At 27.1% G+C, this 27440-nt stretch overlaps 2 protein-coding genes across 5 annotated transcripts; one reads left to right on the top strand and one right to left on the bottom strand.

Moving 5' to 3' along the window:
• Nucleotides 1–341: 341 nt before the first annotated feature.
• On the bottom strand, nt 342–27440 carry LOC111626054 (tetraspanin-7-like). Of its 2 annotated transcripts, XM_023369332.1 has the most exons (8): nt 27341–27428; nt 24772–24953; nt 11823–12011; nt 10955–11125; nt 9258–9404; nt 9034–9117; nt 747–835; nt 343–666 (listed from the first exon to the last, which is right to left on the bottom strand). In XM_023369332.1, exons 2-7 carry the CDS (start codon nt 24847–24849, stop codon nt 764–766), a joined length of 741 nt encoding a protein of 246 aa, XP_023225100.1. In that variant the 5' UTR covers nt 24850–24953; nt 27341–27428; the 3' UTR covers nt 343–666; nt 747–763. The 2 variants fall into 2 exon arrangements, with proteins under 2 accessions (XP_023225101.1, XP_023225100.1); XM_023369333.1 differs by lacking the exon at nt 24772–24953 and having other exon boundaries at nt 342–666; nt 27341–27440.
• Nucleotides 18288–26888, top strand: LOC111626055. Of its 3 annotated transcripts, none has more exons than XM_023369336.1 (6): nt 18288–18321; nt 25499–25889; nt 25990–26005; nt 26095–26179; nt 26601–26761; nt 26855–26888. In XM_023369336.1, exons 2-5 carry the CDS (start codon nt 25504–25506, stop codon nt 26750–26752), a joined length of 639 nt encoding a protein of 212 aa, XP_023225104.1. In that variant the 5' UTR covers nt 18288–18321; nt 25499–25503; the 3' UTR covers nt 26753–26761; nt 26855–26888. The 3 variants fall into 3 exon arrangements, with proteins under 3 accessions (XP_023225104.1, XP_023225103.1, XP_023225102.1); XM_023369335.1 differs by lacking the exon at nt 18288–18321 and adding an exon at nt 24971–25390; XM_023369334.1 differs by lacking the exon at nt 18288–18321 and adding an exon at nt 24971–25433.

Raw genomic sequence — 27440 nt, 5'->3', positions numbered from 1 at the left:
TAAATATAATTATGATTTTTTGCATATGTTTAATACATTTTTGTTTTTATTAGACGATTCTAACCTTCAAAAGTTTTAGTTCCAATAATTAAATACTTGTGAATTATCTTTTGCTTGATCATACAGAACTATTGTTTTAATAATCCATTTATTAAATTTACACATTACAACAACAAAATATTTTACATCAGATCAATAAAAATTCATATTAAATATATGAATATCATTTAAAGATTTTTCTTGAATTTTTAAAGCTTGAACACATTTTGCAAATTTTATATTTCATAAATATAATTACCAATGTAAATTACATAATAAAATATTTATCTTAAACATTTCATTTTCAAAATTTTTGACTTGACAACAATGAAAAAAGGCAAAAATATTTATTGTAGTTTTTTAATATAAGCAATAATTTACTCTTTATATAGGAATTTTGAAGTTTCAATAAACAGCTATAACAAGAACAACAAACTTTTATGTGTGTGTGTGTATATATATATATACGTTATGTAGGTATATGACATTTAAAGATATAAAAAACAATATAATGTTACAATTAGTATACGTAATATAGTAGTAACTTCCACATTGATAAATTAAAAGGCCAAGTAGTAAGGCAGAGTAATCATTTATGACGGAATTTGTGAAGAACAAAACTGGAATCTAAATTACAAAATAATTCATTGTATTAGTAGATTTATTAATTACAACTTTAATTTATTAAATTAGAAGATTTATCTTACCTTTGTTACTATTTTAGTTATGCCATTTGTTCATATTTTGATTTATTGATATGCTTGGCAAGGCAGCAAGACAAAATTGCTCCCAGGAGCTAAAAAAATTATTTATGATTAAGTCAGTGTTTTCAATAAGGTAAAAGTTAAAAATCTTTAAAACTTCTTTTTAAAAAAAAAGCTACCACAAGAAGATATCCTTCTTTACTGATTTTTATAAATATCAGTATTTTCATTTATACATCAAATTATTTTTTGTGCATCATTTACATAGTAAATAATGTCTGTAAATAATAATAATAATCTCCTTTTATGTTTTTCACATTAATAATCAAAACATTAATGTGCCAATTGGAAAAACAATCCACAAACTTATATCCATTAACATATATTATTTTCAAGCTATAATAACACAAGCTCAAAAACCTATAGTGTTTAAGTGCTTTCACATGTTTATTCTTAATGCTCATTTAGTAAATGAATGAAATAATTAATTTATATCAACTAAAGTTGGATGATGTAGAGCATTTGACTAAGCTATTGAAGAACATTAATCTGAATTGCAGTCCTAACCATTTTATCTGGTCAGTTCTTTGAGAAGATTGCCATGTTTTTTTCAGTGGCATATCACAATTATGGAATAAATGCTGTAATGTGTAATGATGATTGCTTTATTCATAAATACTTTTGATAGTTATTTTTAACCATCTAATATAGTTTCTTATTTAGTAATTATTTAGATCTTTTCATGCATTAAGATTCATCTATATTCTTTTTATTCCATTTGTTAAATAACATTAACTAACTACCCTAATATAAATTCATTATTGAAAAAGCAACTTAGTGGAATTATCAATGAAATTATGACTTATTATGACAGTTTCTTATTTCTATAAAAACAATTTGATTTAAAATGAATAGCAAAATTTTAAACAATTGTTAAAAATTATTTAACAGACTTTTGGCAATAGTGAACTTCCCTTTCCACAGTCAGTCTGTTAAATTGAGAGCCTATTGTAAAAAAAAGAAAATACACTACTACTATTTAAATATTTTAAGATTTCTTAGTTTAAATAGTCAAAACTTACAGAACTTTGTTCTTTTAAAATAATAATAATAATAATTTACAAACTTTTTGAAGTAATCAATGCATGTTTAAATGTATGAAATTGATGGAATGATAACATTTTTAACCTGGTTAATGGTCAGACATGAAGAGAGAGAAAAGTGGAAAACCAGTATCGGTTAGGAAGGAAGATGGAATACAATAAACAAAGAAAGGGAGATAAACTACAATTATGGTTGTTTATACAAAAGACTAATGCAATATTAATAGATAGGGAGTCCGTCCTTGTTGTTTAAAAATGAATTTGTAACTGCCATTGTCATAGTCCATATCCCTTACTTTGTTCTGTCCCATCTTCCTTATTGACTTTGGCATTCTGTCATCTATCAACTGAAAATGACCCCATTAAACAGGTTAAAAACATTAACGTTCATTCAATTTTACCCACTGTTAAAGATGCATTGACTAATTCAGCAGATTAACTATAGTGGCTTGTTCATCCTTCATAAAAAATATTACAATTTTAAATTAAATTTTTAGCTTTTCTATATATTATTTTTATTGCTATTAATTGCCAAGCATTTTATCATACTATAATTGTCTTTCAATCTTTATAAACAATATTTCTAGTGTTCTATTGGTAAAATTTATAAGGTATGTAATTAATATATAGGTTAATTTTTATAGAAAAACTATTGCTTAAAGTATTTATAAAAATTGAAAAACTTGGCTTAAATAAATCTACAATTGCTCTATTCTTTCTTTTTACTTTTTGTTTCTTAAATAAAGTTTAGCTTTGACCTTTTTAATTTTATTTTTGAATAACGTAAAAGAATCTTAATGATGACAACAGTCAAGACTTTTCAATTAACACATACATTCACTAACACATGCACATGGATAGTACCTGCATGTAGTGAAATATAAAACTGCAAGACATGAAAAATAGCTGACTATATGGTCAGTGAGGTTAAGTAAATGTATCTTTTGCATCACATTTTGTTTTTATGTATTCTAATTTTATCAAGCCTTTGTACTTTTCTTTCAAAATATGATATGAAATATCTAATTTTTTTTTGTTTGCCTCTTCCCAATTTAATGCAAAGTCCATGGTCACTTTATTATCACATTTTATTACACAAGACACATTCAAAAGAACATATTTATCCATTTAGCTTCTTTAACTTCATGTGATATATACAGGGTTCTAACCACCTGGAAAGTCAGGGAATTTTTCTCCATAGATGCCTTGTTGATTTTGTTTGCTGACAATATGGCTGACTAAGTGTAGCCGTCTGCAGGCGGCAAGAAGTAATGTGTTGCAATGCAACTAATGAGCAGGGGTGCAGAATATTTTTAGAACCGAAAATGTCCTCAAAATTATTGCACATAAAATAAAACCATAATTTATGAATCAATTAATAATTACTACTACATAGTTTGGAAAATTCAAATTAAATCATACAAATCATTAAATAGGTCTATCATACAATTTGCCATGCAATATTAAACTGATAAATTAAAGCATTATTTTAATCTAAAATATTATGTTAACTTAAGTGTATGTCATCATCATAGGATGGTGTAATAATAGAAATAAAATTGAAGCGAGTGCCAGAAATTTTTATTTTTAATATAGGCAGTAATTAATTAATGGACTTTTTTGATATTCAAAAATACAAAATTTATTTATGATGATGACTTCTGAAAAAATTTTTGTATGGCTCAAGAATTTCAGTTAAGGATGAACTTCAAGTAATGAACACCAAAAAAATACTTTAAAAAGGAATATTTCAGATTTGGCAAGAAAATTTTCATATTATTGAAATTATTTTCCCACCTGGTCATTTTGTATAACTTCTAAAGCACTCCTTTACATTATTTAAGTTAAATTATTTTAAAAAGTTAATAGAAAAAAATTACATACATTATAATTTAAATGATTTCATTAAAAATCATATATTTTTTAAAATTGCTTGGAATTTTAAAACCAGACAAGTTTGGTATGGGTCCTGATAATTAATACTGGCTTCTTATGTGTTTAGCCCATCAATGGTTGAGTGACTAAAACATTGGTAGTTGGTCACAGGTTGGCATCTTACCAATGGGCTGGTTATATGGACTTTTCTGGATTTTCTTCATTCATCTAACACCTAAATATCAGATTTGGTGTTCAGTTTCCTATAGAAAATCTTCCTGGGACACATCTTTCCTTGGCAGATTGTCCAGGTGTTGCAATGCCTTCTCCCATTAATCTATCTATCCTGAGATGCTTAACTGCTTTCCTTATTGGATATCATTGAAACCATCATCTGGAAACACTGAAAATGTTTTCAGTGTGTAGTGTTAAATAATAGAAATTTTCATATCGATATATTTGTTATATTTAGATAAATTAGATAGATTTCTCAACGTGTGGTCCATGGATCCCTGCAGGTCTGCAAATGTGTTGACAGGGATCCTTGAGTTTATAGAAGAAAAAGAAGTGTATTATGTTGTGCAAATTAAAAAAAAAATGCTTGTAATAATTACCTTTTATTAAAACACACATCCATTAAAGTTTAAATTGAAAACATATAAAATTACTTAAATTAAATGAAAATGTTAATATGCTTCTTAAACTGGAGTAAAGAAACAATCTAGAGTCTTAGCCAAAAATCAATGCCGTCTTGGGCCTATGGGACCCAAGCCCTGCCCTAAAGACGGCACTGATTTTTGCCTCCAGTTGTAGGGGCCCCCTAATCCAAAAGTAATCTATACTAATATTATAAAGAGGTAATGTTTGTAAGTATGTATGTATGTATGTATGTATGTAAGTTTGCTTGCAGCAGGTAATCTCCAAAGCTACTCATCCGATTTCAAAAATTCTTTCACCAATATTTAGAATGGAACCTGAGGGTGGACATAGGCTGTATATTATTACGTTAAACATTCATATAAATTAAAATATATAATCTAGGTTAAGGCTTTTATGTCCAATAGATGGCGCTGCAAGTACGACGCCCTAAGTTTGCTTTTCTGTGAAAATGAACTAAAGCAGATCATCTTCTATCTAATTATATAAATAAAAATGTAATGTTCGTTTGTTCCTACCGATTCCTTTGAAATTTTGACACAACGCTGCATTCGAATACGCACGTGTTTTTATATAATATACGTGTCAAAATTCCCCTCACTGAAGGGAGATGGTTAGGATTAAGGCTTACCGTAAAGAACTCTGCTTCTATTTATACTATTTTAGATGCGTTTTTTTGCGTTTTAATAGGGTACGTCAACAGAATGTACACTAAGAAGAAATTTTTCGAAAAATTCCCCCCCACGGGGAAGTGTTATAAATTTATAATAGATACATTTTGAGCCACAACAACGCGTGGCGGGGTCTGCTAGTTTGAAATAAACATATTATTAAAAATATCAAATACTTTTTTAACTACATATAGGAGAAATAATGATCTTAAAACTAAGCAAACTTACAAAATTTTTCTTTGACATTTTGCTGCTGTGAAATTCATAATTAATTTATCAAAATTTACTTTATTAATTATATCTGATTCTATATTCATAATAGAAAGATTATTTAATCTCGATTGAGACATCGTATTATGATGATCATTTTTTTTATAAATTTCAAAATAGAAAATGAACGTTCACCAGAACAATTTGTAATCATTAAAGTTAAAAATATTCTAAGACTGATCTCTATACTAGGAAATGTACATGATAGCAAATCCTGCTTTATTAAAAAATATCTGAGATTGACATATTTCCTTTACCTTTATGTAATATACTATTGTTTCTGTTACCTTAAGGGGCCCCATCTTGGTCCTGGCCCAGGGCCCCTTATGTTCTAAAGACGGCACTGCCAAAAATATTTAACAAATAAATTGTTGCTGGAATTGGCCATTTGGATCAGTTTTAACTCTATATACTCATTTTCTTTTGATGATGATTTTTTTTTTTTTGTGTCAGGATATACATCATTTTCTTCCAAGTCCTTCTATTTGCTGTTAACTTCTTGTTTCATCACAATTTTCTATTGTTCAGCTTCATGATATGTAGTGGGTTTGTTTACTTCAGCTAGATTAATTTCTTCATTATTAGGTTTTCTCTTGTGTCCATATGGGTTCCTAATAATCTCTTGGTTTTGATACCTTTGCATTTATTATTGAATTGTCATTTATGACATCATTATTTTTACTTTATTTTCATGTAAAAGGCATTTCATCACTATCACACTCATTAAATTTTAATGAATGTTCTACTTCATTCTTACTGTGAAGATCTTCATAACCAAATTTGTCTTCTATAAATTTCACATTCTTTGATTGTATAAATTTGTCACTTTCTATAGCCCTTGGTTTATGTGGAGTAACCTACAAATATGCATGCTTTCACTCTGTCCTGTAACTTATTTCATCCATGTGATGGTAAATGCACATATGTTAGATAACAATATATCTTTAGACTTTGGTCAGGCAGCAAACCAACCAAATACATTCAGGTACATTATCATTGATTACAGAATACATTGTTCTGTTTTTAACATAGGCTGCTTCCACTATTGCTTCAGCCCAATCTTGGTAATCTTGCTGTCTTTAACATTGCTCTAACTGCATGTAAAAGTGTTCTATTTATTCTTTCCATTCCCTGTTCATCTGTGGACTTGTGTTTGTTCTCTCATGTTTATTCCTATTTCTTCAAACACTTTCTTTATTGTACCTTTGCAATATTCTAAACCATTATTACTATGAAATCTCTTTACTCTATATCCTGTTTCTCTTTCTACTCTAGCTATGTATTTCTTAATAAATTTGACTATTTTGCTGTTAGCTTTAAACAATAAACTCTTATTTTTTTGAGTAATCAGTCATTAACAAATATTAATATATTGAGAACCTCCATATGATTTTACAGGTATTAATCAACATACATATGAATGTATAAGCTCAATTATTGATTTGATTGTTTGCCATTCAATCTTTTACAGCTACTTTTGGTTAGTTTTCTGACACCACAATCTTTGCAATCCACATCCTACAATTTTATATTTTATAATCATCTAACCAATTCTTTGCAAGTAGTTAGATAAATTTTACATTTAGTATGGAAAAATCTTCGATGCCAAATCTGACTCATATTTGTTTTTGCTGGTTGTATACTCAGTCTGTTATTTTCTCTTAACAATTTCATCCTTACTATATACAAACTATCTTTTCTATAAGCTTCTCCCAATATCTTATTAGCTGTTTTATTCTGTATCTTTAATTTTCTATTATTGAATATTAGTCTTTTGCCCTTTCTATTTTCAAGACCAATGATAGATTATGTCTAATGTTCAGAATGTGATATACATCATGCAAAATAATGTCACATCTTTTTCCTATTGTGTTAGCTTGTTTCCTATTCCTATTACTTTTAGTTCTTTATTCTCTGCAGAATATACATCATCTTGTTCTCTCTCCCTATATATGTCAAACAAACTTCCTTATTTGCATACATGGTACGAGGAACCACTGTCTGCTAACCAATCATTGTCAATTAGGAAATTATTAACTCCAAATAATAAATCATTTTTAGGATTTCTGAAGATGAAAAAATATAAGCACTTCAATTATAACAATTGTCATATTTTATTTTATCAGCAGCCATTTCCAGACTATTGCCTTGAAGGATTAAGATTAAGAGATTTATTTAATTAATACAATGCAATCTTGATCTTCAAATGTCTCTGTTATCTATCATACACAACATAGTTACCATTAATTTTTTATTCTCAACCGGCAGCAGTACTTGTGGTTTTTGACTCGTGTAGTGTAGTTGACTTCAAGAAATGGACTGTAGTAGATAATTGTTAGTATTGCAAGCAGTATGTTTTTTCCCAGATTCAGCATGTATTCTTTATTGAGAAGTGTGCAAGAGTAATTGAAGAATTTGGACAGAAATAACTGAACATGGAACTTCCCAATAAATCTGTAGTGTTATGGATAGAAGGAAAATGTAGTGGATGTCCATCAGTACTGACTGAGGAAAAAAATTAAAGGTTTTGGAATAAATGTTGCAATCTCTGTTGGAAAATGTATAAAACCTTCATCAGTGTGATTTATCATATGAAAGTGCATATGAAGCTATAGAAAAGTTAGGTTGGATTGTATGACATTGATCCCATTATACTACTAAGTTGATTTGGATTTACAGATAGTGTCTTAGTCATCTGCAGAAACTCAGACCAATACCCAACAATTTAGAAACGGCTGATTATAAAAGAATATAAGCATTTCAATCGGAGAAACCTTCATATTTATTTTTTACATCTAGTATTAATAATTATAACATTACTTCAATATTTCTGTAAAATAACTTATGTATTTTTGTATTATTGTTCTATTGGCTATCACTTGCATTCTTTTCATTGTAATATTCTCAAAGCTGAGCATTTCTTGCTCAAAAGTGCTAAAACAGAAATATTAAAAATTTAAACCAAAATATACATGTTTCTTTAAACTCTAATATGAAATGATCAAATTTAACAGATAGTGTAAAGCATCTTCAGTTTCTTGCAAATATTTCATTAAGAAAAATGGTATAAAACCAGTTTTTAAAACTTGAATTAATGGATAAAAGTTACAGAAGAGTTTATTTCTTAACAGAACTTAGAAAATAATGAATATGATAGTTCTAAACTACCAGTATTTAGATATATAGGTATTTTAAAACAAATTTGTCATATTTGTTATTTATAAAATATTATATATTAAATTTGCCAACATATTTGAAACTACTGTTGTTTATAAAATATAATTTGGAACCTGTTAACATGTTCCTATTTAGGAACATTAAAATGGGCATTTTTTATTTATTTATTTGTTTAGTTTGCTTTCATCTTTTCGGGGTCATATGAAGACTTGTTGAGACTTAGTAATAAATTTTGATATAAAGTATATGACAGAATAAGCAAAAACATTCAATATTAATTTAATAATTTTGTTAAAAAGTTTTGCAAGTTACGAGAAAACACCAGACTAAAATATAAATAAAAGTATTGTCCAAATGGTATTTTTATCTTACCATTAAAACATTCAAAATATTTTCAATAACATGGATATGCAATGATTTTCTTAAGGTAAATAAGAATAAATCTTAATTTTATGCTAAAAATTAATCATTTTAAAACTGTGTCTCTCTCAAAAAAAATAAGTTTAAAACTTGTTTTATGGAGAGTTAAGTCTTTACCTGAAAAACTGCAAGGCCAACAGCAGCACTGGAGATGATATTTATATTTTTGTTTACAAAGTCAACAATTTTCTCATAGCATCCCTAAACAGAAGAAAAAAAAAAAAAATGTGTGTTTTTAAAATATATTATCCAGTTTAAAAGCAAAGGAAAATTATTATTATTATTTGAATTTTTCATATATACCTTCTTTTATCAGACCATAATTTATTATATAGACTTACTTTATGATATATGTCACTCATTTTGATGTTATGTCCATTATGACAATTTTTTACTTTACAGCAACTATTTGGCACAGTCAAATTAGTTGTCTTTGCCCACGGAACTTGTTGCCAATCTTTGTAACTCCGAACACCACAGCATTTAAGCTGAAAATTTGAAAAAAAGCTCGTAAAGATTCAATAGAATAACAATATGGAGGGCACAGAACCGAAATTATTATTTATGCTGTGTTGATTTTTTAACGTCCATTGTGATGGCGGTCTAATAAATAAATATGCTTTCTAACTTTTAAAATTATAGTATAATTATGTAGCATTGCAATATGATTTTTAATATGAAAAGAACGTTAAAACTATGGTATGTTTAGATTATTTTAAATGAACAAAAGACGTCTGTCAGCACTTTATTCTTATAATTCCTCCCGGATGCGTGGTGGGGGTGCCAAAAAATGGGCACGTGGGGAAAGAGGACGTTTGATAACCCTGTAGATCAGCGTTTCTTAACGGGGGTCGGTAAGAAGTTTGCTGCCAAATTATGCAAAATTTCCTTCAGACTATAATAAAAAGAAAATTGATGTATAACCGAATATCGTATTGAAAAGTGAAATAGGAAAGATAAAGTTTTCGTATTTAGTTTTTTTTATTTATTTCTTCCTACATACAACTTTGTTAGTACAGAAGAAATAAATGCAAATATGCTACTTACACCGCAGTATTTACTTCTTTTATTCCAAAGTAATTCTAAGAAACTATTAATGCTTGGAATTTAAAAAATAAAGCAATAATAAAAAATCAATTTATTATAAATAATTTAACAAATATAAATTATTATTTAAAAAAATGGTGGTCACAAAAAATTATGAAATATTTGGTGGGCCGCGAGTATAAAATGGTTAAGAACCACTGCTGTAGATCATCTGTATTTCGGGGAAGAAGTGAAAGAAACGTAAAAAAAAAGTGGGAGAATAAAAGTAAATAAAAAAAACAGCAAGTGATTTTTGATTAAACATCAACTTTCATGTCAAAATTAAAAATCTCTTCAAATTGATTATACCATTTATTCATTATTATAATAAATAAACGCATACATACTGTAGTAAAATATATATATATATATTCATAAAAAAAATTATGTGCGCGTAATACCGGGTTATTTCATTTAAAATGAAATTTTCTTTAAATCAAAAATGTATCTATAATTACTCAAATTATTTTAACTTAGAATCTGCCCAATGTCCCTCTATTTCTAAAGGCACTTATCATGCCACTTTTAAAGACAATGTTAATTAATTGGTTTTCTTATGTAATTGAGAATTATTGATTTAACTATTGTTGTAACCTGCTACTATCTTAAGGAACAACAATACTGTTTTATTTAATTCAAAAATAATTTAAGTGGAAAGTAATATGGTGGTTATAGAATGTTTAAAAAAACAGCTTTACATTACGTGATTTTTCCGCGGAAATTTATACGTTCAAGTGTGCCATAGATAAAAAGAAAAGAAAAAGGTTGAAAAACACTTCTTTTTTACATTTTTAATCTTAAAATGTGAGGTTTTCTCGTCTATTTAGAAATTGAATTCTTGTTTATTTTGATTTAATATTGATATTTAAATTCATTACAGAATAATGTCTAACTTTATAAATGAAAAAATACAATGAATATAATAAAGAAATTGATAAATTTTATTACTCACGTAAGACTGAAGCATATCCAAATCGTGTCCCTGCGATTGTTCCTTGCCATAATTATAAATAGTATTATTCAATCCGGAGTAAAATCCATCTTTCAAATGATTACGGAATGCATATCCAGAAATTCCTGCTCCCAATTGTAGAATAAATACCAAAGTCAGGAATGCAGAAAACTGCGGTTGAAAAGTTTTGACTTAAATTATGATATTATAATATTTGTCTTCTTTTACTTATCTATTCAATAACTTATAAACATGTTTAGATGAGTTATTGAACAGATGATAAATATATTTTTCATGTTTGACAGTCTACTGGATAACTGAATTACATACAATATTATAGAAATTATCTTTGCGTTAAAAACGATAAAAAACATTTTAAAATAACAACAAATATAGCAAAATTTATGTATATTTTATGAAAATTCGGTGGGACAAACTTATAATTATTATTTAGTAAAGCAACTTTAAAGTTATTTTTTTTAATTTTTATAAATTATTCGAAAACTTTTTGGCCATCACTGCCAAGTAAAAATTGCCTGTTTAACATATTCTATTTAAGTAGTCTATTGTATTTCTTGTATAGTATAATACATTACATAATAGGTAACCAAATTTAGTCAGATCACCAAAAGGATGCATGTTAAAAACAGAAATAAACAGTGTGTCACATGAACATTTAACTTAATTTTTTAAATTTATTAATTAGAAAATGCCATTGAATTTAATCGAACATTTAAAGTTGATATATTTTAATATAATTAATAATAAATGCTGCAGGTTATACATCTTTTGTAAATATTTATTTATATTGACGTTATATAAGTCATTTATATTTTTAGTAATTTAAAATACCCGATGGAATACATACCAAATAGAGTAGGATAGGTTGTTCCTTTACCGTACACCAACATCCTAGACTACCCACTACAATGATTGCAGCACCAGTTGCTATAAATGTATACGATGTAGCGCTACTATAATCTTTAGAGAGCTCGAGAAAATGATTGAGTGAAATCTTCATCCATATTCCAACGACCAAAAATACGATACCAGTTATCTGAAATATATTAAACAGTTTGAATTTCGTGTTAGACGTTTTATAAACCAAAAGAAAATGCATTAAATTAAGTTTCAATTCATTAATTATAGCCTACTAAAAATTCACATCTGTTTTAAAGAATTATGAAATATTAAAATAAAGATTTTTCATTAATTTCTTTCCATTTATAATTCGAGTGGTCTTGACAACATTGTCTAAACCTACTTAACTGCTTAGGAAATTTTAATGTCTGAAGTTTTATAATAAAAGTTAAATACGTTGTAAGTTAAGAGCAATGTAAATAGTTATTCCTTGGAGAAATCTATGATATTATTTTCTCTTTTCTTAATGCTTGTCTGTCTGTCTAAACTGAACACGAACACTGAATCCATCAAAAAGACCACTGGAAAAAAATTGCGGATGAAGTTAACAATGTAATCAAGTTAACGATGTTAGCAAATGAAACTGTTGATATATCAGGAAAAGAGCAATTTCCTCTACTGTAGGATACCAATAAGGATGCTTTATTAAGGATCAATTTCTAGGATTTGTAATAGTTTTTGAATTTTGAATCTTTTGGTGCAATATACTAGTTTTTCAGACTAGTTTAAATCTTGATAAACTTCTTGTGTGTGGATATAATACAGATGACATATAAAAATAATATAAAGTAAGGAAATATGTACGTGCATACAAATCCAATCCTTAATAATAATGATTAAGGACTGGATTTGTATGCACGTGCATGTTTTTTTTCCTTAAACGTTACGATGTCGAAATCTTTTTTATTTTAAATTCTCAAAATACTTTGAATTAATTGGACTAAAATTATTTTTAAAATGTTTAACATTATTATTAAATGAATAAATATAATTTAAATCTTTGCAATCCCGGTAACGTGATATACGAAAAACTACATTGTGTGTGTGAGTCGTATATCTTACGTCATACGTTACCTCACTGCAATTCAGGGTCGGATTAACACACTTTGGGGCCTAGACATTTTGAAGAAGAAAATTTCAATTAATAAATTTTGTTACTATTATTTCTATTAAATCGCATACGGATACTGCATCTGCTTAATAAAAAATAAAAGCAAAATTATTTAACAATATTTCACAGGATTCAAGAATACATATAGTTAATATTATTCTTATCGCTATAAAAATAATTCTAAATTATTGGGAGTTTTCTTTTACTTTAGAAGAAGCATAAGAATACGAGGGTTGTTCAAAAAGTTCCTGAACTTTATTTATTACAAAAAAAAAAATCACATACTTGTCAGGGTCCCCTTCAAAGTAGTCTCCTCCGCAACGTATACACTTATTTCAACGGTGTTTCCACTTTTTGAAACAGTTCTGGAACGCTTTTTCCGGAATGCTCGTAAGCTCCTGCAATTTGCTCTTTCAAGTAGTTGAGAGAAGACACGTAAATTATTTTAAAAACCATTCGTTATACTGTAATATTACGTGAATATAAAATAAACTATGAGTACATTTTTTCACCTGAAATGCCATTTTAACCTATTAAATTCATTTGATTTTGAAAATACTATATAGTTGGAAAAAACTATATGGAATGTCATTAAGCTGGTAAATGAAAGTTCTATAGGGACCGGTTACGAGATTACGAATCTACCATTTTCAACGTTGCAAGAACAAATAAAGTAACAACGTTTTCTAAACCCTTCTGACTAAGAAAATAAAATGGCTTATCAAATTAAACAATAAAAATAGCTAGAAGCCAAAAAAAAAAGTAGAAAAAAATATTGTTTTTCATTATCCAAAGCGTTTATTTTCTGTGAAATATTATTGACTGATGATTACAATCCCTATAGATTGAATTAAAATAGAGATATGATTATTAGAATTTGTTTTATTTGGATTTCTCCTTGCGTGACCACTATTATCTCTTCTCCCCTAAGTATAATGTTTAATTAAATATAAGGGAGATAATTTTAATGAGTAAAGTCAAACTTTCGCGTATGAAGCACGCACAGAAAAGATTCTGTTCGAGTTCGGTTCAACCAACAATATTGGTCAGACAGAAAAAACTAATACTGAATTGCTATAAAAATATGTACAGCAGTTTGGATCCTACACATTTAAAATAGATAGAAAAGTTCTTTATCACAGGCAAGTTCTAGTTGCACTGAAACTAACTTTAGTAAAGTTCACAAAGGATATGCCTTTGTAAAAATACAAAATAAAGATCCACTTTTTCCATCAAGAGGAGTGTTCCTGTATGATAAACTCTCAATAGTAATTTTATGTTTGGTTCCAAGGAACATACAAATTCAATAATCATTGATTAGATAGGGTAGAAAGTTAAAATTTTATTCGTAATTGACTCGACTGTACACCTACGTGAAACATTATTCTAATATGTGTTTTGCTTACGTCATAATTTTCAAATCCCTTGTGTCACTATTGTCGCATGTTTATCTCTTCCCACTGAAAAAGTGTGACGTAATATACTTAGTAAGCTTTGCTCGCAGACAGAAGTAAAGCACGTATGCATTTCAATCTACAAGTGTTAATGTATATTATTTACGCATAATGCATATTTCAGGCATTTTAACGTGTATATCAGTGTATATCAGTTCATATATTAATAAATAAAAATGTGTGTGTGTGTGGCATTAGTTTTAATGTAATTTTTTTTTAAAGTTCTTAAAAATTTCATAAAAATGTATATAAATAAACTTTTATGCAATATTCAATGACAAAAGTAGAAAACTCTGCTAAGATATTCATCAGTTAGTGTCTGTTACAGAGATTAATAGCTTTCCTTATAGCATGATTATAATATCAAATTATTCATCTACACTAGAGATAACTATCTAACCTTTGCAATTTGTTAAACTTGATATCTTTATGTGTTGCTATTTTTGAAATGATTGCACACTAAGCTTCTTATTTTTCTGCAATCACTGACAAATTTAAAACATTGAAAATAAATCAATCTATTACATCAAAGATTGAAATCAATCTGTTATTGTCAAGATCAAACAAATGTCAAATACATCCCTTCACACTTTGAAAATTACACAAGTTGTATAGTCTAATATCGGCATATAATTATTATTCCTTGTATGGTTTAATCAGAGATAAATGTATTTCATTGAAATATGTTACAATATAGGGGAGATCGGGGCAACTTCGGCATGCGGGGCAAGTTTGTCAAGCGCTTTTTTTTAAAAACAAATTAAAAGGAGACTTTGGTTATAGGTTAGGCAGTTGAGTTTTATTGGTGGCTTGTTGAGTGTAGTGTTTTTATTGTTCTCCAACAAGCGTAGTTGAATTATCAAGCAAATTTTCATTTTCGTTCAATTCCATATAATATTTTTTTTCCATTTATATTGAATTGGCAGGTTTTGTTATAATTCCATGATAACGAAAGTTACTTTTCCTGTTAGAAGGATGTAACTTCAACTTATTCACGTGGCCAGATCGTGGCTTGGCATTCTGTTCTCAGGGTTGTACTTAATGTTTCGAAATCATGACTAGCGGGGTAAGATCGGCAACATAAAGCCACATTAGAAGCAAAGGATAAAAATCAAACAGATGATAAATGAAAACATGTTTGCATTTGTTATTCATGTATATATGTCTTTGAACTTGCATTTCGTTGTAATAATATTAAATGGGTGTTGGATTTGTATTTCTTTGTTTTAATAGTGAATTCCAACTTATACATTGTTAATAACATAATTTTATATACGTGCCTATCTTGCCCCATTACTGTTGCCCCTATACCAGGGGCAACTTTAATAAAAATAATTAAAATAATTACAACTTTACAAAAAGAGAGAAGTTGCCGATCTTGCCCCTATACCCGGGGCAACTTCGTCAATTTCTCTCTTCTTGTAAAGTTGTAATTATTTTAATTATTTTTATTTCCAAACTGATTTTAACCAGTTCTATAGTAAGGTAACATTCCAATAGACAATATGCAAAGCTTTTTTTTCAGTTTACAGCAGTATTTATTACACAAAATTTAAGTAAAGCTTAACATGCCGATCTTGCCCCGATCTCCCCTACGTCTTTTTGTATTAGGTCCAAATCAAATCAGTCCATTTGATTACCTTAAACAGGAATAATAAAACGAATTTCGCAGTTTCAATACAGAATATTGGCAATTTAAAAACTGAAGTATTGATATATTGCAATATATTATCAATTAAATCAGAATTACAAGGGAATTACAAAAGAATCTAATTACGTACTGATTTGATTTCCTTTTTCTATTTGCATACCATTTGACAATCTCTACTTTACCAGTATCTATTTCAATAATCGAATTCAAATTTTAGTACTTTGACACGACTAAAAAATTAGAAGAGATTCAGTATTAGAGAAGATTGCTTGCCAAGTTTACATATATTAAGAATTTGTAAAACTTACATAAGCACCCTTAACTAAGTACAAAAATTTAGATATAAAAAAGTAAATAAACAGCCTAGTCTAGACAGTCTTCATGTCTTTTCGTTCCCTTCTGCCATCTTAATAACACGATTTTCTTTTTTCTGTCGCTATCATAAATCAATCTGGACAAAATGGAGAACAAGATGCATCTGGAGTACCACAAATATAAATTAATCTGTAAAAGAAAATACTGTATACTGCTTAATTTATTACCTTTTATTCTAATCAATTTATTCGTTTTATGTTTGTTATTGTTACTTTGTATTTTTGTATATATTCTCTTCTGTATTTTAGTAAAATTTTTAATGGGATTCGTTTATTATTCGTTGTATTTGGAGTGGATATTATTGTCCTAGCGATGAATAATCCAAATTAATAATCAAAAATTTCAATTAAACACTTGCTTAAAAGATTTACTTTTGTCTATAGTATTTTTATAATTTGGGAAATAATTTTATTACTGTTATTTACTATTACATAGTAAAATGTAAATATAAATCATGATATAAATTACAGTAAAATATATGTCATAAAAAATATCTTGAAACATCAAACGAATGTAAAATAGTTATAACAAACTGAATAAATGTCTTATTCAGAAAAGGTATTTTTCTTACATTGTATAGCAGACTGGAATTTTCCGGTTGTAAGGAAGGAGAAAAAATGTAAATTTGATACCTGTTACTAAAGTAAAAATACTCTATCTTGGATTTTCTTTCATTCCTTTGGGCTCTATTATTTATTAATTCTAAACACTAACAATTCTAAAGTTTGAGAGACCAAATGCAATGTTTTCTGGGAAAAAATATGATAAAATTAATCAATTATTTTAGATTTTATTTAAAAAAAACTAACAATTTAAAGACATTCGAAAATATTAATTGGCAAAAGAGGCCCGCTATACCCCTGAACTCCATACAAGTTCTCGAGGGTCCTATAAAATATATGCAATTTAACAAGGAGAAAAAATATTGTAAATCATTTGAAATAAACGTAAGAAAAGAATTTGAACTATTATCACTATTAATTAGAAAGAAATCTAATGTTAAAATTCAAGTCGTATTTATGACTAATAACATTTATTGAATCAGTAATATTATACAATGAACAAAAAAATATATATTTTTTCTTTCCATGTACTGTACTTTATTTCATCCCAGGCGGTTATCCAGATGAGATTGAACAATGATGTATTGGTAATGTGTTAGAATAAACTATATAAATAAATAAATTTATATATTTATTTATTATTAATCTCTAAAAATAAAATTAGGAATAACAACAAATGAAATACTAGAATAAATTAATATCAACTTGCAAAAATTTCCATTATTTTTAGAATATTGATCATTATTGCTACATACAAACAGAATTAATATTTAAAATTTTTATTAGCGTTATCTTTTATGATCTCTTACAAAACACTAGTTGCTTTTGCAAGAGATCATGACTGGAAATATTTAATTCTTCTCAGAATTAAAGAACAGGAAGAATTTCATATAAGATAAAGGGAAAAAATTTATAGTTTATAACTTATTGACGTATCAGAAAAAAATGAAATTAAAAAAAAGTTGAATGTTATATAATAAAAAAAATATATTGCAATTTTATAAATAAAAATGAAATTAAAAAAAAAAAAAACATCGTTCATTTCAGTTGAGATCACTGGTGATGAAAGCTATTGTTTACAGTGGAATGTGAAATTCATTTTCTTCATTCCTAAGTAGATATGAGTCACGGTTGTTAGTTTACTTTCAAAATTATAAATCAATATGTAATTATTAAAAATTTTTAACATAGAAATAACTTAAAAATAAATACAAACTTTGATGATATTTCATAAATTATTTCATTTTTAGGAAAGTGTCATCATCAAAGTTTATATTTACATTTAAATAAATGTAGGTAAAATGTCTATTAAGTCTTATTCTTTTATGTTCTATATTATAGTCTATTAAAATTTTATTAATTATTTACATTCTTTAAACTGTCGAGTAAATAATCTTTGTAAAATAATGCTTTAAATACTACTGTTTACAGACTAAAGAAATTCCTCAAAATGTTTCTAATTTGTGAAAATAATCAATGTATTTAATTTTTATTTGTAATAGAATTATAAAAGTTCTAAATTGAATTAGGCCTACTTTATTAAAGATTAAAACTGTAGTGTTTTTCGAATACGAATTTATGTTTCGTGGTACTGTATTCGTGTCAACTGACGTCATACTGATAACTTTCTTCGACCTTGAATACGAATAAATAGAAATCGAGAGATACTGATTTGTAGTTGCCATCATTTGCGTCAAAGAATAAATTTCCTGGTCCGACTTTTGTGATCAGAAACTTTAGTGATATCAATAACTATCGGCGACTTTCTACGATAGTATATAATCAACGTATCACTCAATCTGGGAGACTAAGTGGCTTACAACGAAGACAATTAAAAACATAGCTACATAATTATTCCGGATAATCATAAGAAGAATACTAATGATCTGACAAACTTTGCGCATTAATTCGTGCTGCATACTTCATTAGTCAAAACCAAATGCTCACTTAAAAATTGTAAATTATTTATATTTAAGTACTGTACTATATTTTTTAACTGTTTAAAATCTATAAACTGTTATATATTTTAATACATTATTAACTGTTTATGTATAAACAATTAATAATGCAAAATATATCGACGGATTCGTAACGTGCAAATAAACACTCCAGCAGCTAGAACAAATAGTGTAATTAATAGAATTTATGCGTACAAATAGTTAATTTGTACGCATAAATTCATTAATTAATATTGCAAATACGATAATCAATCTAAAAAACAAAACAAATGCTGTTAAGTGTGGACAATTTTTGCATTTTATGTATAATGAAAAATTAACTTGTGTAATTATCTTTTACTGTCGCATATTAGATTCTCAATTAATGAAAAAACAATTATTTTATAAAATATAAAAGATAAATATACAAATTAAATTAAGTGAAACGATCGTATAAAAATAATCTGTAATTTTTCCAGTTATGGAAGAATAATTATAAATATAATATAATTACTGAATAACAATTCAATAGAGAAAGAAAAGTTGGAGAAGATAACTTATCTCTAGTTTTTACTTCTCAATCAATAGCTGTTAAGATACAATAGGTATAGAGGATACAAAACACGTGGAATATAATGAATATTCGCTCTTAACAACCACTTTTCTACCAAAATTGCCAACCATTAGTTAAAGTGTAGAGATGATTCCGATATCCAAGATAACTTTTATCATCTTAGAAGTCAAAGTTAGAGCGATTAGAGCAAAAAATAATATTAAAATGTAGCCTCAACAAATGTTTTACAATGATTTAAAACATCATTTTAATTTATTTTTTAAAATAAAATTCAATTCAGTCATATCAAGATAAATTACACACATGTTTTTACCCATCAACATTATTAACATTTATAATGCAATTTACAAAGTGCAAACAAATTTTTATATAATTATTATTATTAATTTACAGTATTTATTAAAGTTATTAAATTTTAATTTAATATTTTTTAAATGAAATATTACACTGTATTAATTCAAATTTAAGAAACACTTCAAATTTTAGATGCATCAAAAAGTCAAAAAAGTGTACTTCAAACTCGAATTAATATTATATTTTTATTAAATATACATAATACAGTATTTTATACTTATTATATATAATATATGTATTTAAAAAATACAGTATTTATAGGATAAAATCAGTAGTATTAGTTCAATATCCACCGATTCCCATAATAATATGACCAATATCAGATATTTCAGTCTCATAAATTAGACACAAGGAGAAAGAATAATGAATAATATATTTAAATATTGATGCTTCTACTTATTAATCAATGAAATTTTTATTACTATTTGTAGCATTTATGATATTGTTATAGTAACATGTGTAAAATTTATATTTTATGATCCATATTTATGATATATTATTATAGGCCTATATAGTATCAAAAATTTGGAATTTGTATTATTTATTTTTATCAGGGATGAATCAGGAAATAAATCTGAGAAAGAATGATTTTTAATTCGTGTTTTTTTATATATTTTTTTAATAATCATTACATAAAACTTTACTGCCATTTTATAAGGGAGATAAATTCAAAAAACTATGATACACTCGTAACGAAAGTTCATGTTAACAATAAAAATTCTCAGTGTTATAGCTCCATTCGCCATCCCCTGGATCTGCGCCTGAAGGATATTAATTATCAACAAAAAAAATTGGCTGTGGGCACTTCGTCTATTTTTTCCGTTTATTTGTTTGCCTGTTTGTCTGGAAATTGATAAAAGTTCTGAGATTTTATTAAAACATACAATTGAATTATTAGCGAGGTTGAGGCCGAAGTTTTAAACGCGAAAACGTGAACGTCGAACGTCGAGCGCCGCTATCTTGTAAGCGGCGCTCGACGTTCGACGTTCACGTTTTAAAGATGAAAATTTCGGCCGCAACATCTCTAAGAAGAATTGTAAATTAATTTAACCATTATTGAATCACATTATATAACCGACATAATACTTCATTTTTAAATAGATTCAATCTTCTTTCGGAGACTCTTTAGTGTCAAAAATGATGGATAATCTCAAACTTGCAATATTCTAACTGAAGAAAACTTAAAAACTATATAAAATTCTTTAGACATGATTAATTATATTGAACGAAAATATTTTTATATTAAATATTTTATATTCGGTATTATTAAATTATTCATTATAGATAAAAAAAAATTAAGCTTTTTGTTATTTTATAATAATTATTTAAAAAACGTTTTTATATTTTTAAAGTGTCATAACAGATGACGACTTTAAATGTTGCCGAGAAAGTTAAGCNAAACAAAAGAATCAGACAGAACTGAAAATACAAAGAAATGTGAGCTGAAAAGTTCGTGCTGAAGAGGTATCTTCAGCACGAACTTTTCAGCTGTAATGTAAAGATAAGAAAATTCTTGTGAATGAAAAATTTCTTAGAGAAAACTTTTCAGCTATAATGTAAAGATAAGAAAATTCTTGTGAATGAAAAATTTCTTAGAGAAAAAGCTGAAAAATTTGGGCCATGCCAGATTGAAAGCAAGTAGCGTGGCTCGTTAAAGAAATCAAAGAACATGTAACTCTTCTTTTGGAAACGAATATGACAGGTAATGAAAAATTGTCATCATCATTCATTGGAAAATCCTTAAAACCTCGATGTTTCGGCAAGTCAAGACGTCAGAGTTTTATTCTAACTGGCTGAAAAAGCTAGACATTGGAATGATTACTGAAAATAGAAAAATGATTTTTTTAAATCAATAGTTTCATGTATTTAAGTCTAACTACATTGTTTTTATTTCGATACTTACGATCTAATTAAAATAATGGTAGTAATCGATAACACTTCGATAATACGAAAATGTTTTTCTGCTCCTTCCATTTTGAGTTATAGAGAGTTCTATTGTATAATAATAAGAATATCTTGCATAGAAGTTCACCTTGACTTATTGTATTGGTAGCTTTGGTATTTTGTTTATTATTCAAACAACTTTCATATTTAATAAATGTGTATCCTTGATCCCGAAGTAAGGTCGTGTTTACATTCAGTTCATACAGGAATTTTTATTCTTAATGCATAAGGTGAATGAAAAAAGTTTGATTGTTTGATTGATTTGATTATTGAATTGCGTGATTTGTATTTATTGCATACGAATCACGCAATTCCGTACACTTACTTAAATAAAGGTGATGCAAAAATTTAATTATAAAAACTGTAAATAATATTAAAAATAATTCTGCTTAAATTATCGGATGCTCTTAAAAAAAAAAAAAAAAAAACATTTTTCTTTGAAGTAACAGTTTATTTCTCGTTAGTTTACGCTTATTTCTCGTTAGTTTACGCTTATTTTTATCATGTTTTCGAAATTTAAACATTGAAAATTCCATAAAAAGTATTCAAAAATTGATAATAGCACGCAATTGCGTGTATCTTAAATGGAAAACCCATGACATATACTTGAACTATAAGAAGTTATAAAAGATATTTAGAAAGAAAAAACAAAATTTCAAATTTAGAAATGAGAAATTACTGAATTTATTTCCCATTTCGTTCTTTAAAATATAAAGTTATTTATCTCAAATTTTGAAAGAAGTAAATAGTAAATTTTAGTTTTTTTTTATTACATATAAAAATATTTATATGGGTCTTAAATGATAATAAATTAATTATTGGTGCATTCGAATTAGTAATTTAAATATATCAATAGTTATTACTCGAATTTCGCTTGAAAATATTTAATTTTCGAACAATTTTGAGGATTTGAAACAATCGAATTTTAAATAAAACATTAGAAAGTCGAACGTTTTCTCTATTATTTCATCTTGTTTAGAAGTTAAAATCTGTATAATAATTATTGCTAGTGACCAAATCATTAACGGATAATTCATTCTATTTTTATTTTTTGAATAGATTCGATAAAAGCCATTCACTTCAGCAGATGATTACGGCATCCATTCTATTGTATTTCCAGTACTTTAATTTTTCATTTTCTGAAAGACATCGGCTATAAATTAATGTCGTCTTTTAACAATATTTTCTTCGGAAATTACAGATTTTAATACCGAAATTATTAAGAAGATCTCTTTTGTCGATTAATTTCTTATCACTTAAAGATTTATTAAATAATTAAAAAGCAATGCAGCTGTAATTTGAACTTGACAAGATGAATAAACAGAGAGAACTTAATTAGCTGTAATACTTAAAAGCGGCCATCAGGCCTTCTAATTAAGTATTAAAGAAGGTCAAATGGTCTGGTCTTCAGAAGGCCTGATCACCCTGAAGGCCATCAGACCCTTTGAGGATCCGGATTGAATCCTGACGAGCAACTACTCGGAATTTTTCGGAGGAGGGATAACGTCGGGTCCTTATCCCTCATTATACTTTCGTTCCCATTATAGACCTAGCCGAACTCAGCCTTAATATGATTAAAAAGGCTTTGTTGTAGTGTCTACACGGCAAAAAAACAGTAAAAAGGAATACCTAATTTAAATGGTTTTATTTTACAGTGTAATCCCATATTTATGAATTTTTACAGTAAAACCTGTTCAAAAATGGGAAAATCCGTAGGAACAAAGCTATTTTCTGTGTTTAAAAAAAACCTGTTTAATTAAAACGGAAACCTGCTAAACCGGAAAAACATTCGATACTGCACGAGTCCGGTTTACACAGGTTTCACTGTATATGCTTATTATTGTCGACTGAATCATCGTTCTTCAATTGATTCTTTTGGCATTCATCTCCCATAATTTCTCTCTAAATTTTTTCTATTAATTTCAAGTAATTCAATACATTTGAAAAACTAAACTTGTTATTATGTAATAAAGCTAGAATGCCCTCATTTTAAAATTAGATTTTTAAAATAATTGTCACACACTAAATATTTAATAGTATAAAATACATTACTAGGAAAATTTTAATATAACGCTTAATATAGCAAATAAATTGATCCACTCTGTAAATTCTTAATTAATTTTAAAATTACTTTTACTATTTTCTATTATATATTAAATAATTCCTTTAAAAACTTTAATAATAATTAAAATTTTCGTTGTAAATTAACAAATTAAGATCGGTAATTAATAAAATGATATTTTAATTATAAAATATACTTTATTTGAGATATTATATTTAAAATTTTAAGTAAAAAAATCAAAGATTTCTATATGTTTTCGTCTGACCTAGATTTTCTGGTTCGTTTCAACCATTTCTACGTAAGCAACAACAGTATTATAGATAATTCCCCTAGAGATAAACAGGCTTGTTAATTTCTTTGCTTCTACAATACACTAAAGGTTCACAGTCAATATTTGGAATTAAAGAAAATACATTTACAATTTCTATTGAAAATAGAAACGAAACAGTATTATCGATTCCCCTGTAAAGAGGCGTTTTCCTTTAGACAGCAGAGTAATACAAACAAACATAATTATGCGGCTTATAAAACCTTTCTAGACAAAAAATAAAGAAAATATATTCGATAATTTTATATAATTTAAAATATATAATCAATACTTAATATTATTATTAAATATTACTTAATTATCAAACGTCTTACGTTTTCCTTACATCAAACATATGCTTTAATTGTAGTAAAGTATTATACAGAAAAGATTTAAAAATTAAATATAAAAATCATGATACATAATATTATATCTCTTCTCATATGTTACCGAGTCAATAATTAGATCTGTAACAGGTGGTGTAGTGTCTGTCTAGTATATGCTTAATACGTGATATTTTAAAGGGAATAATAATAATAATAATATTTAACGTATAGAACTTACAAAAAATATGATGTTGAATACCATCAGAAGAATCTTCATGCAGTTTATAGCTACTGTTGTTTGTAGTCGTTTACCCATTTTTAGATGCTTTTCCTCTAGAGTACGGTAGAGTATAGTCTGTAGAATGAATATGGCGTGACTGTAACAAACGATACTTGATGGCGTCAGAGTAGCAGCTCAGTCTAGCGATAATGCATAATATACAGCTTGAATGTACAGTACAAACATTATTAATAAAAATTGAGAACAGTTATTTGCATAATTTTTTTCCCTTCGAAATAACTGGAAGGAATAATTATTCAATTTTTTTTTCTTTTTTGCTATAAAGTCTAATGCACGTTCATCCCTATTTATCTTTTTCTTCTTCTTTTTTAATCCATTTAAAAAAGAAAATGTATTGCGTGACAGAAAGATAATAGTCAGAATTGACCTTCAGTAAAGTTTCTTTTAGTGGCTTCACTTTAATTAATTATTTTTTTTAGTTGCTTGATTGAGTTTTTTTTCGTGTAAGTATGATGTGCCACATCTAATATCGATTATCGCTATAGCAACGTAAGGTTAATGTGACAGGGTGGAGGTGGATGATGCATTAGAAGGTGTAGTGTTTTCGTGTCGACGGGTAAGGAATATGACTGGATATATCATTAAAGAAACTATAAAAAGTAAGCTTATCGTTCTCAACTCTGATTTAAGTAATATAAAAAAATTTTTAATTACTTTTTTGTAGAAAAGATGCCGACATCACCCAATTGGTTTAGGATAAAGCGTAAACCTGTTAAAACACCCATAATAAGACTTCACGGAGCACCTACTATAGAACCGTCTAAGAAGAAGAAAGTAAGTTGCAACAAGTTGTTGCACATTCCTGAAAGAACTGTAGAATCACCTCCCAGGAATAGGAGGAGATCATTATCGTTGTCTTCATCCGGAAGAAAATCGCCTGTAGATCCACGATACTTATCATTATCTGATGTTAGAAAGGAAAGTGGATGGAAAGAAAGGAAGAACGAATTTGTTTTCTCGGCTTCTAAACGCCAATCTTCTAGAAAATTATTGAAAACTGCCGAAGGAATCAGAAATTTAACATTAGATCCTACACCAAAGAAAAAGTTTCAGATGTGAGAGGAATAATTATATGTTTATTTTTTTTTAATTCATATTTTTCTTACATAATATGAGTGTTATATAAAGCGAAATTTATCTTTTATCTGTTTTTAGGAATAATAGTTTTAAGGTAAATTTTTTTATATTTTTAAATATAAATTTTAATCGTTTTAACCGAAATAAATTTTGTGTAATTATTATTGTGTTAAATCACGATAGCATTGCTCGGCTGAGGATATTAGGAACATGAAAATTGAGCAAAACACAATTATGGATATCCATAAGAAGCGAAATATGTTTCGAGGTAAGATTGAATCTAGTTTTTTTTCCCCTGTTAAATATTAATTTTGATAACAAAAATTAAATTAAGTTGATTAGAATGATGTTTATAAATCAAATCGCATCTGAAAGTTTGCTTTGTTTACTTTTTATCGATCTCTTCCATAAATTCGCTATTTATCTAGCGATAAAATTCGTTTTTTTAATACAAAAGACCATAAAATATGCACGTTAATATCCTTTGAATCAATTTTATTCCATAAATTCATCAATAAAACTTCAATGTTAATGAACAAAGGCTATATTAAATTAATATTAATTAAAGCTACAATGTTTTAGGATACGGAAATTAATTCAGAACAGAAAATATTGTAAATTTTACTTTGAAATTTAGATAAATAGTTAAAGTCCGAAATGATTTAATATCTTATTTAAATATTTTACAGAACAAAAAACTAATAAACAATCTTCCATATTCAACCACGATTTCGATAACGGTAGCGTGAGTAGCGACGAATTTTCTTTAAAAGCTTATCCACCCAGCCTTTCGACAGATTCCATTGATACATCCCCCATATTTATAACACATTCGATATAAATTTAACAGGTAAATTCATAAAAGTAATAATTATTTATATATAGTATAATAATAATAAGCTAATGTAAACAATAAATTGTACTTTCTTTTTTTTTTAAATAGATACAGAGAAGAAAACAGTTTAATTATTTTTTTTAGTTGCTTGATTGAGTTTTTTTNGTAGCGTGAGTAGCGACGAATTTTCTTTAAAAGCTTATCCACCCAGCCTTTCGACAGATTCCATTGATACATCCCCCATATTTATAACACATTCGATATAAATTTAACAGGTAAATTCATAAAAGTAATAATTATTTATATATAGTATAATAATAATAAGCTAATGTAAACAATAAATTGTACTTTCTTTTTTTTTTAAATAGATACAGAGAAGAAAACAGTTTATTGAATTTCTTTCTCATTAGATGGCAGCACTATCGTTTAATTTTTAAAATATAAATAAATTATTAATGGAAGAGAATAAATAAAACAACGAAAAATATTTAAGTTTTATAAACAACCTTACGTTATAAAATTTATAATAAAATTTCGATATAGAAAATATTTAAAAAATAAGTAAACATTTTTTAAATTAATTCATTAACATACCAATTTCGATGATGATGATGATGATAAAATTTATCATCTTATCAATTTTCATAAATGTTGGCATTTCACTGATCTTCCATCACAAAGGTAAATGTTCTTC

The sequence above is a fragment of the Centruroides sculpturatus genome, unplaced genomic scaffold (genome assembly GCF_000671375.1).
Source record: "Centruroides sculpturatus isolate CEXI.00-Female unplaced genomic scaffold, Cexi_2.0 scaffold350, whole genome shotgun sequence".
NCBI classification, from domain to species: domain Eukaryota; kingdom Metazoa; phylum Arthropoda; class Arachnida; order Scorpiones; family Buthidae; genus Centruroides; species Centruroides sculpturatus.
The sequence above is the reverse complement of the archived record's forward strand: the minus strand, read 5'-3'. Positions and strand labels throughout refer to the sequence as shown.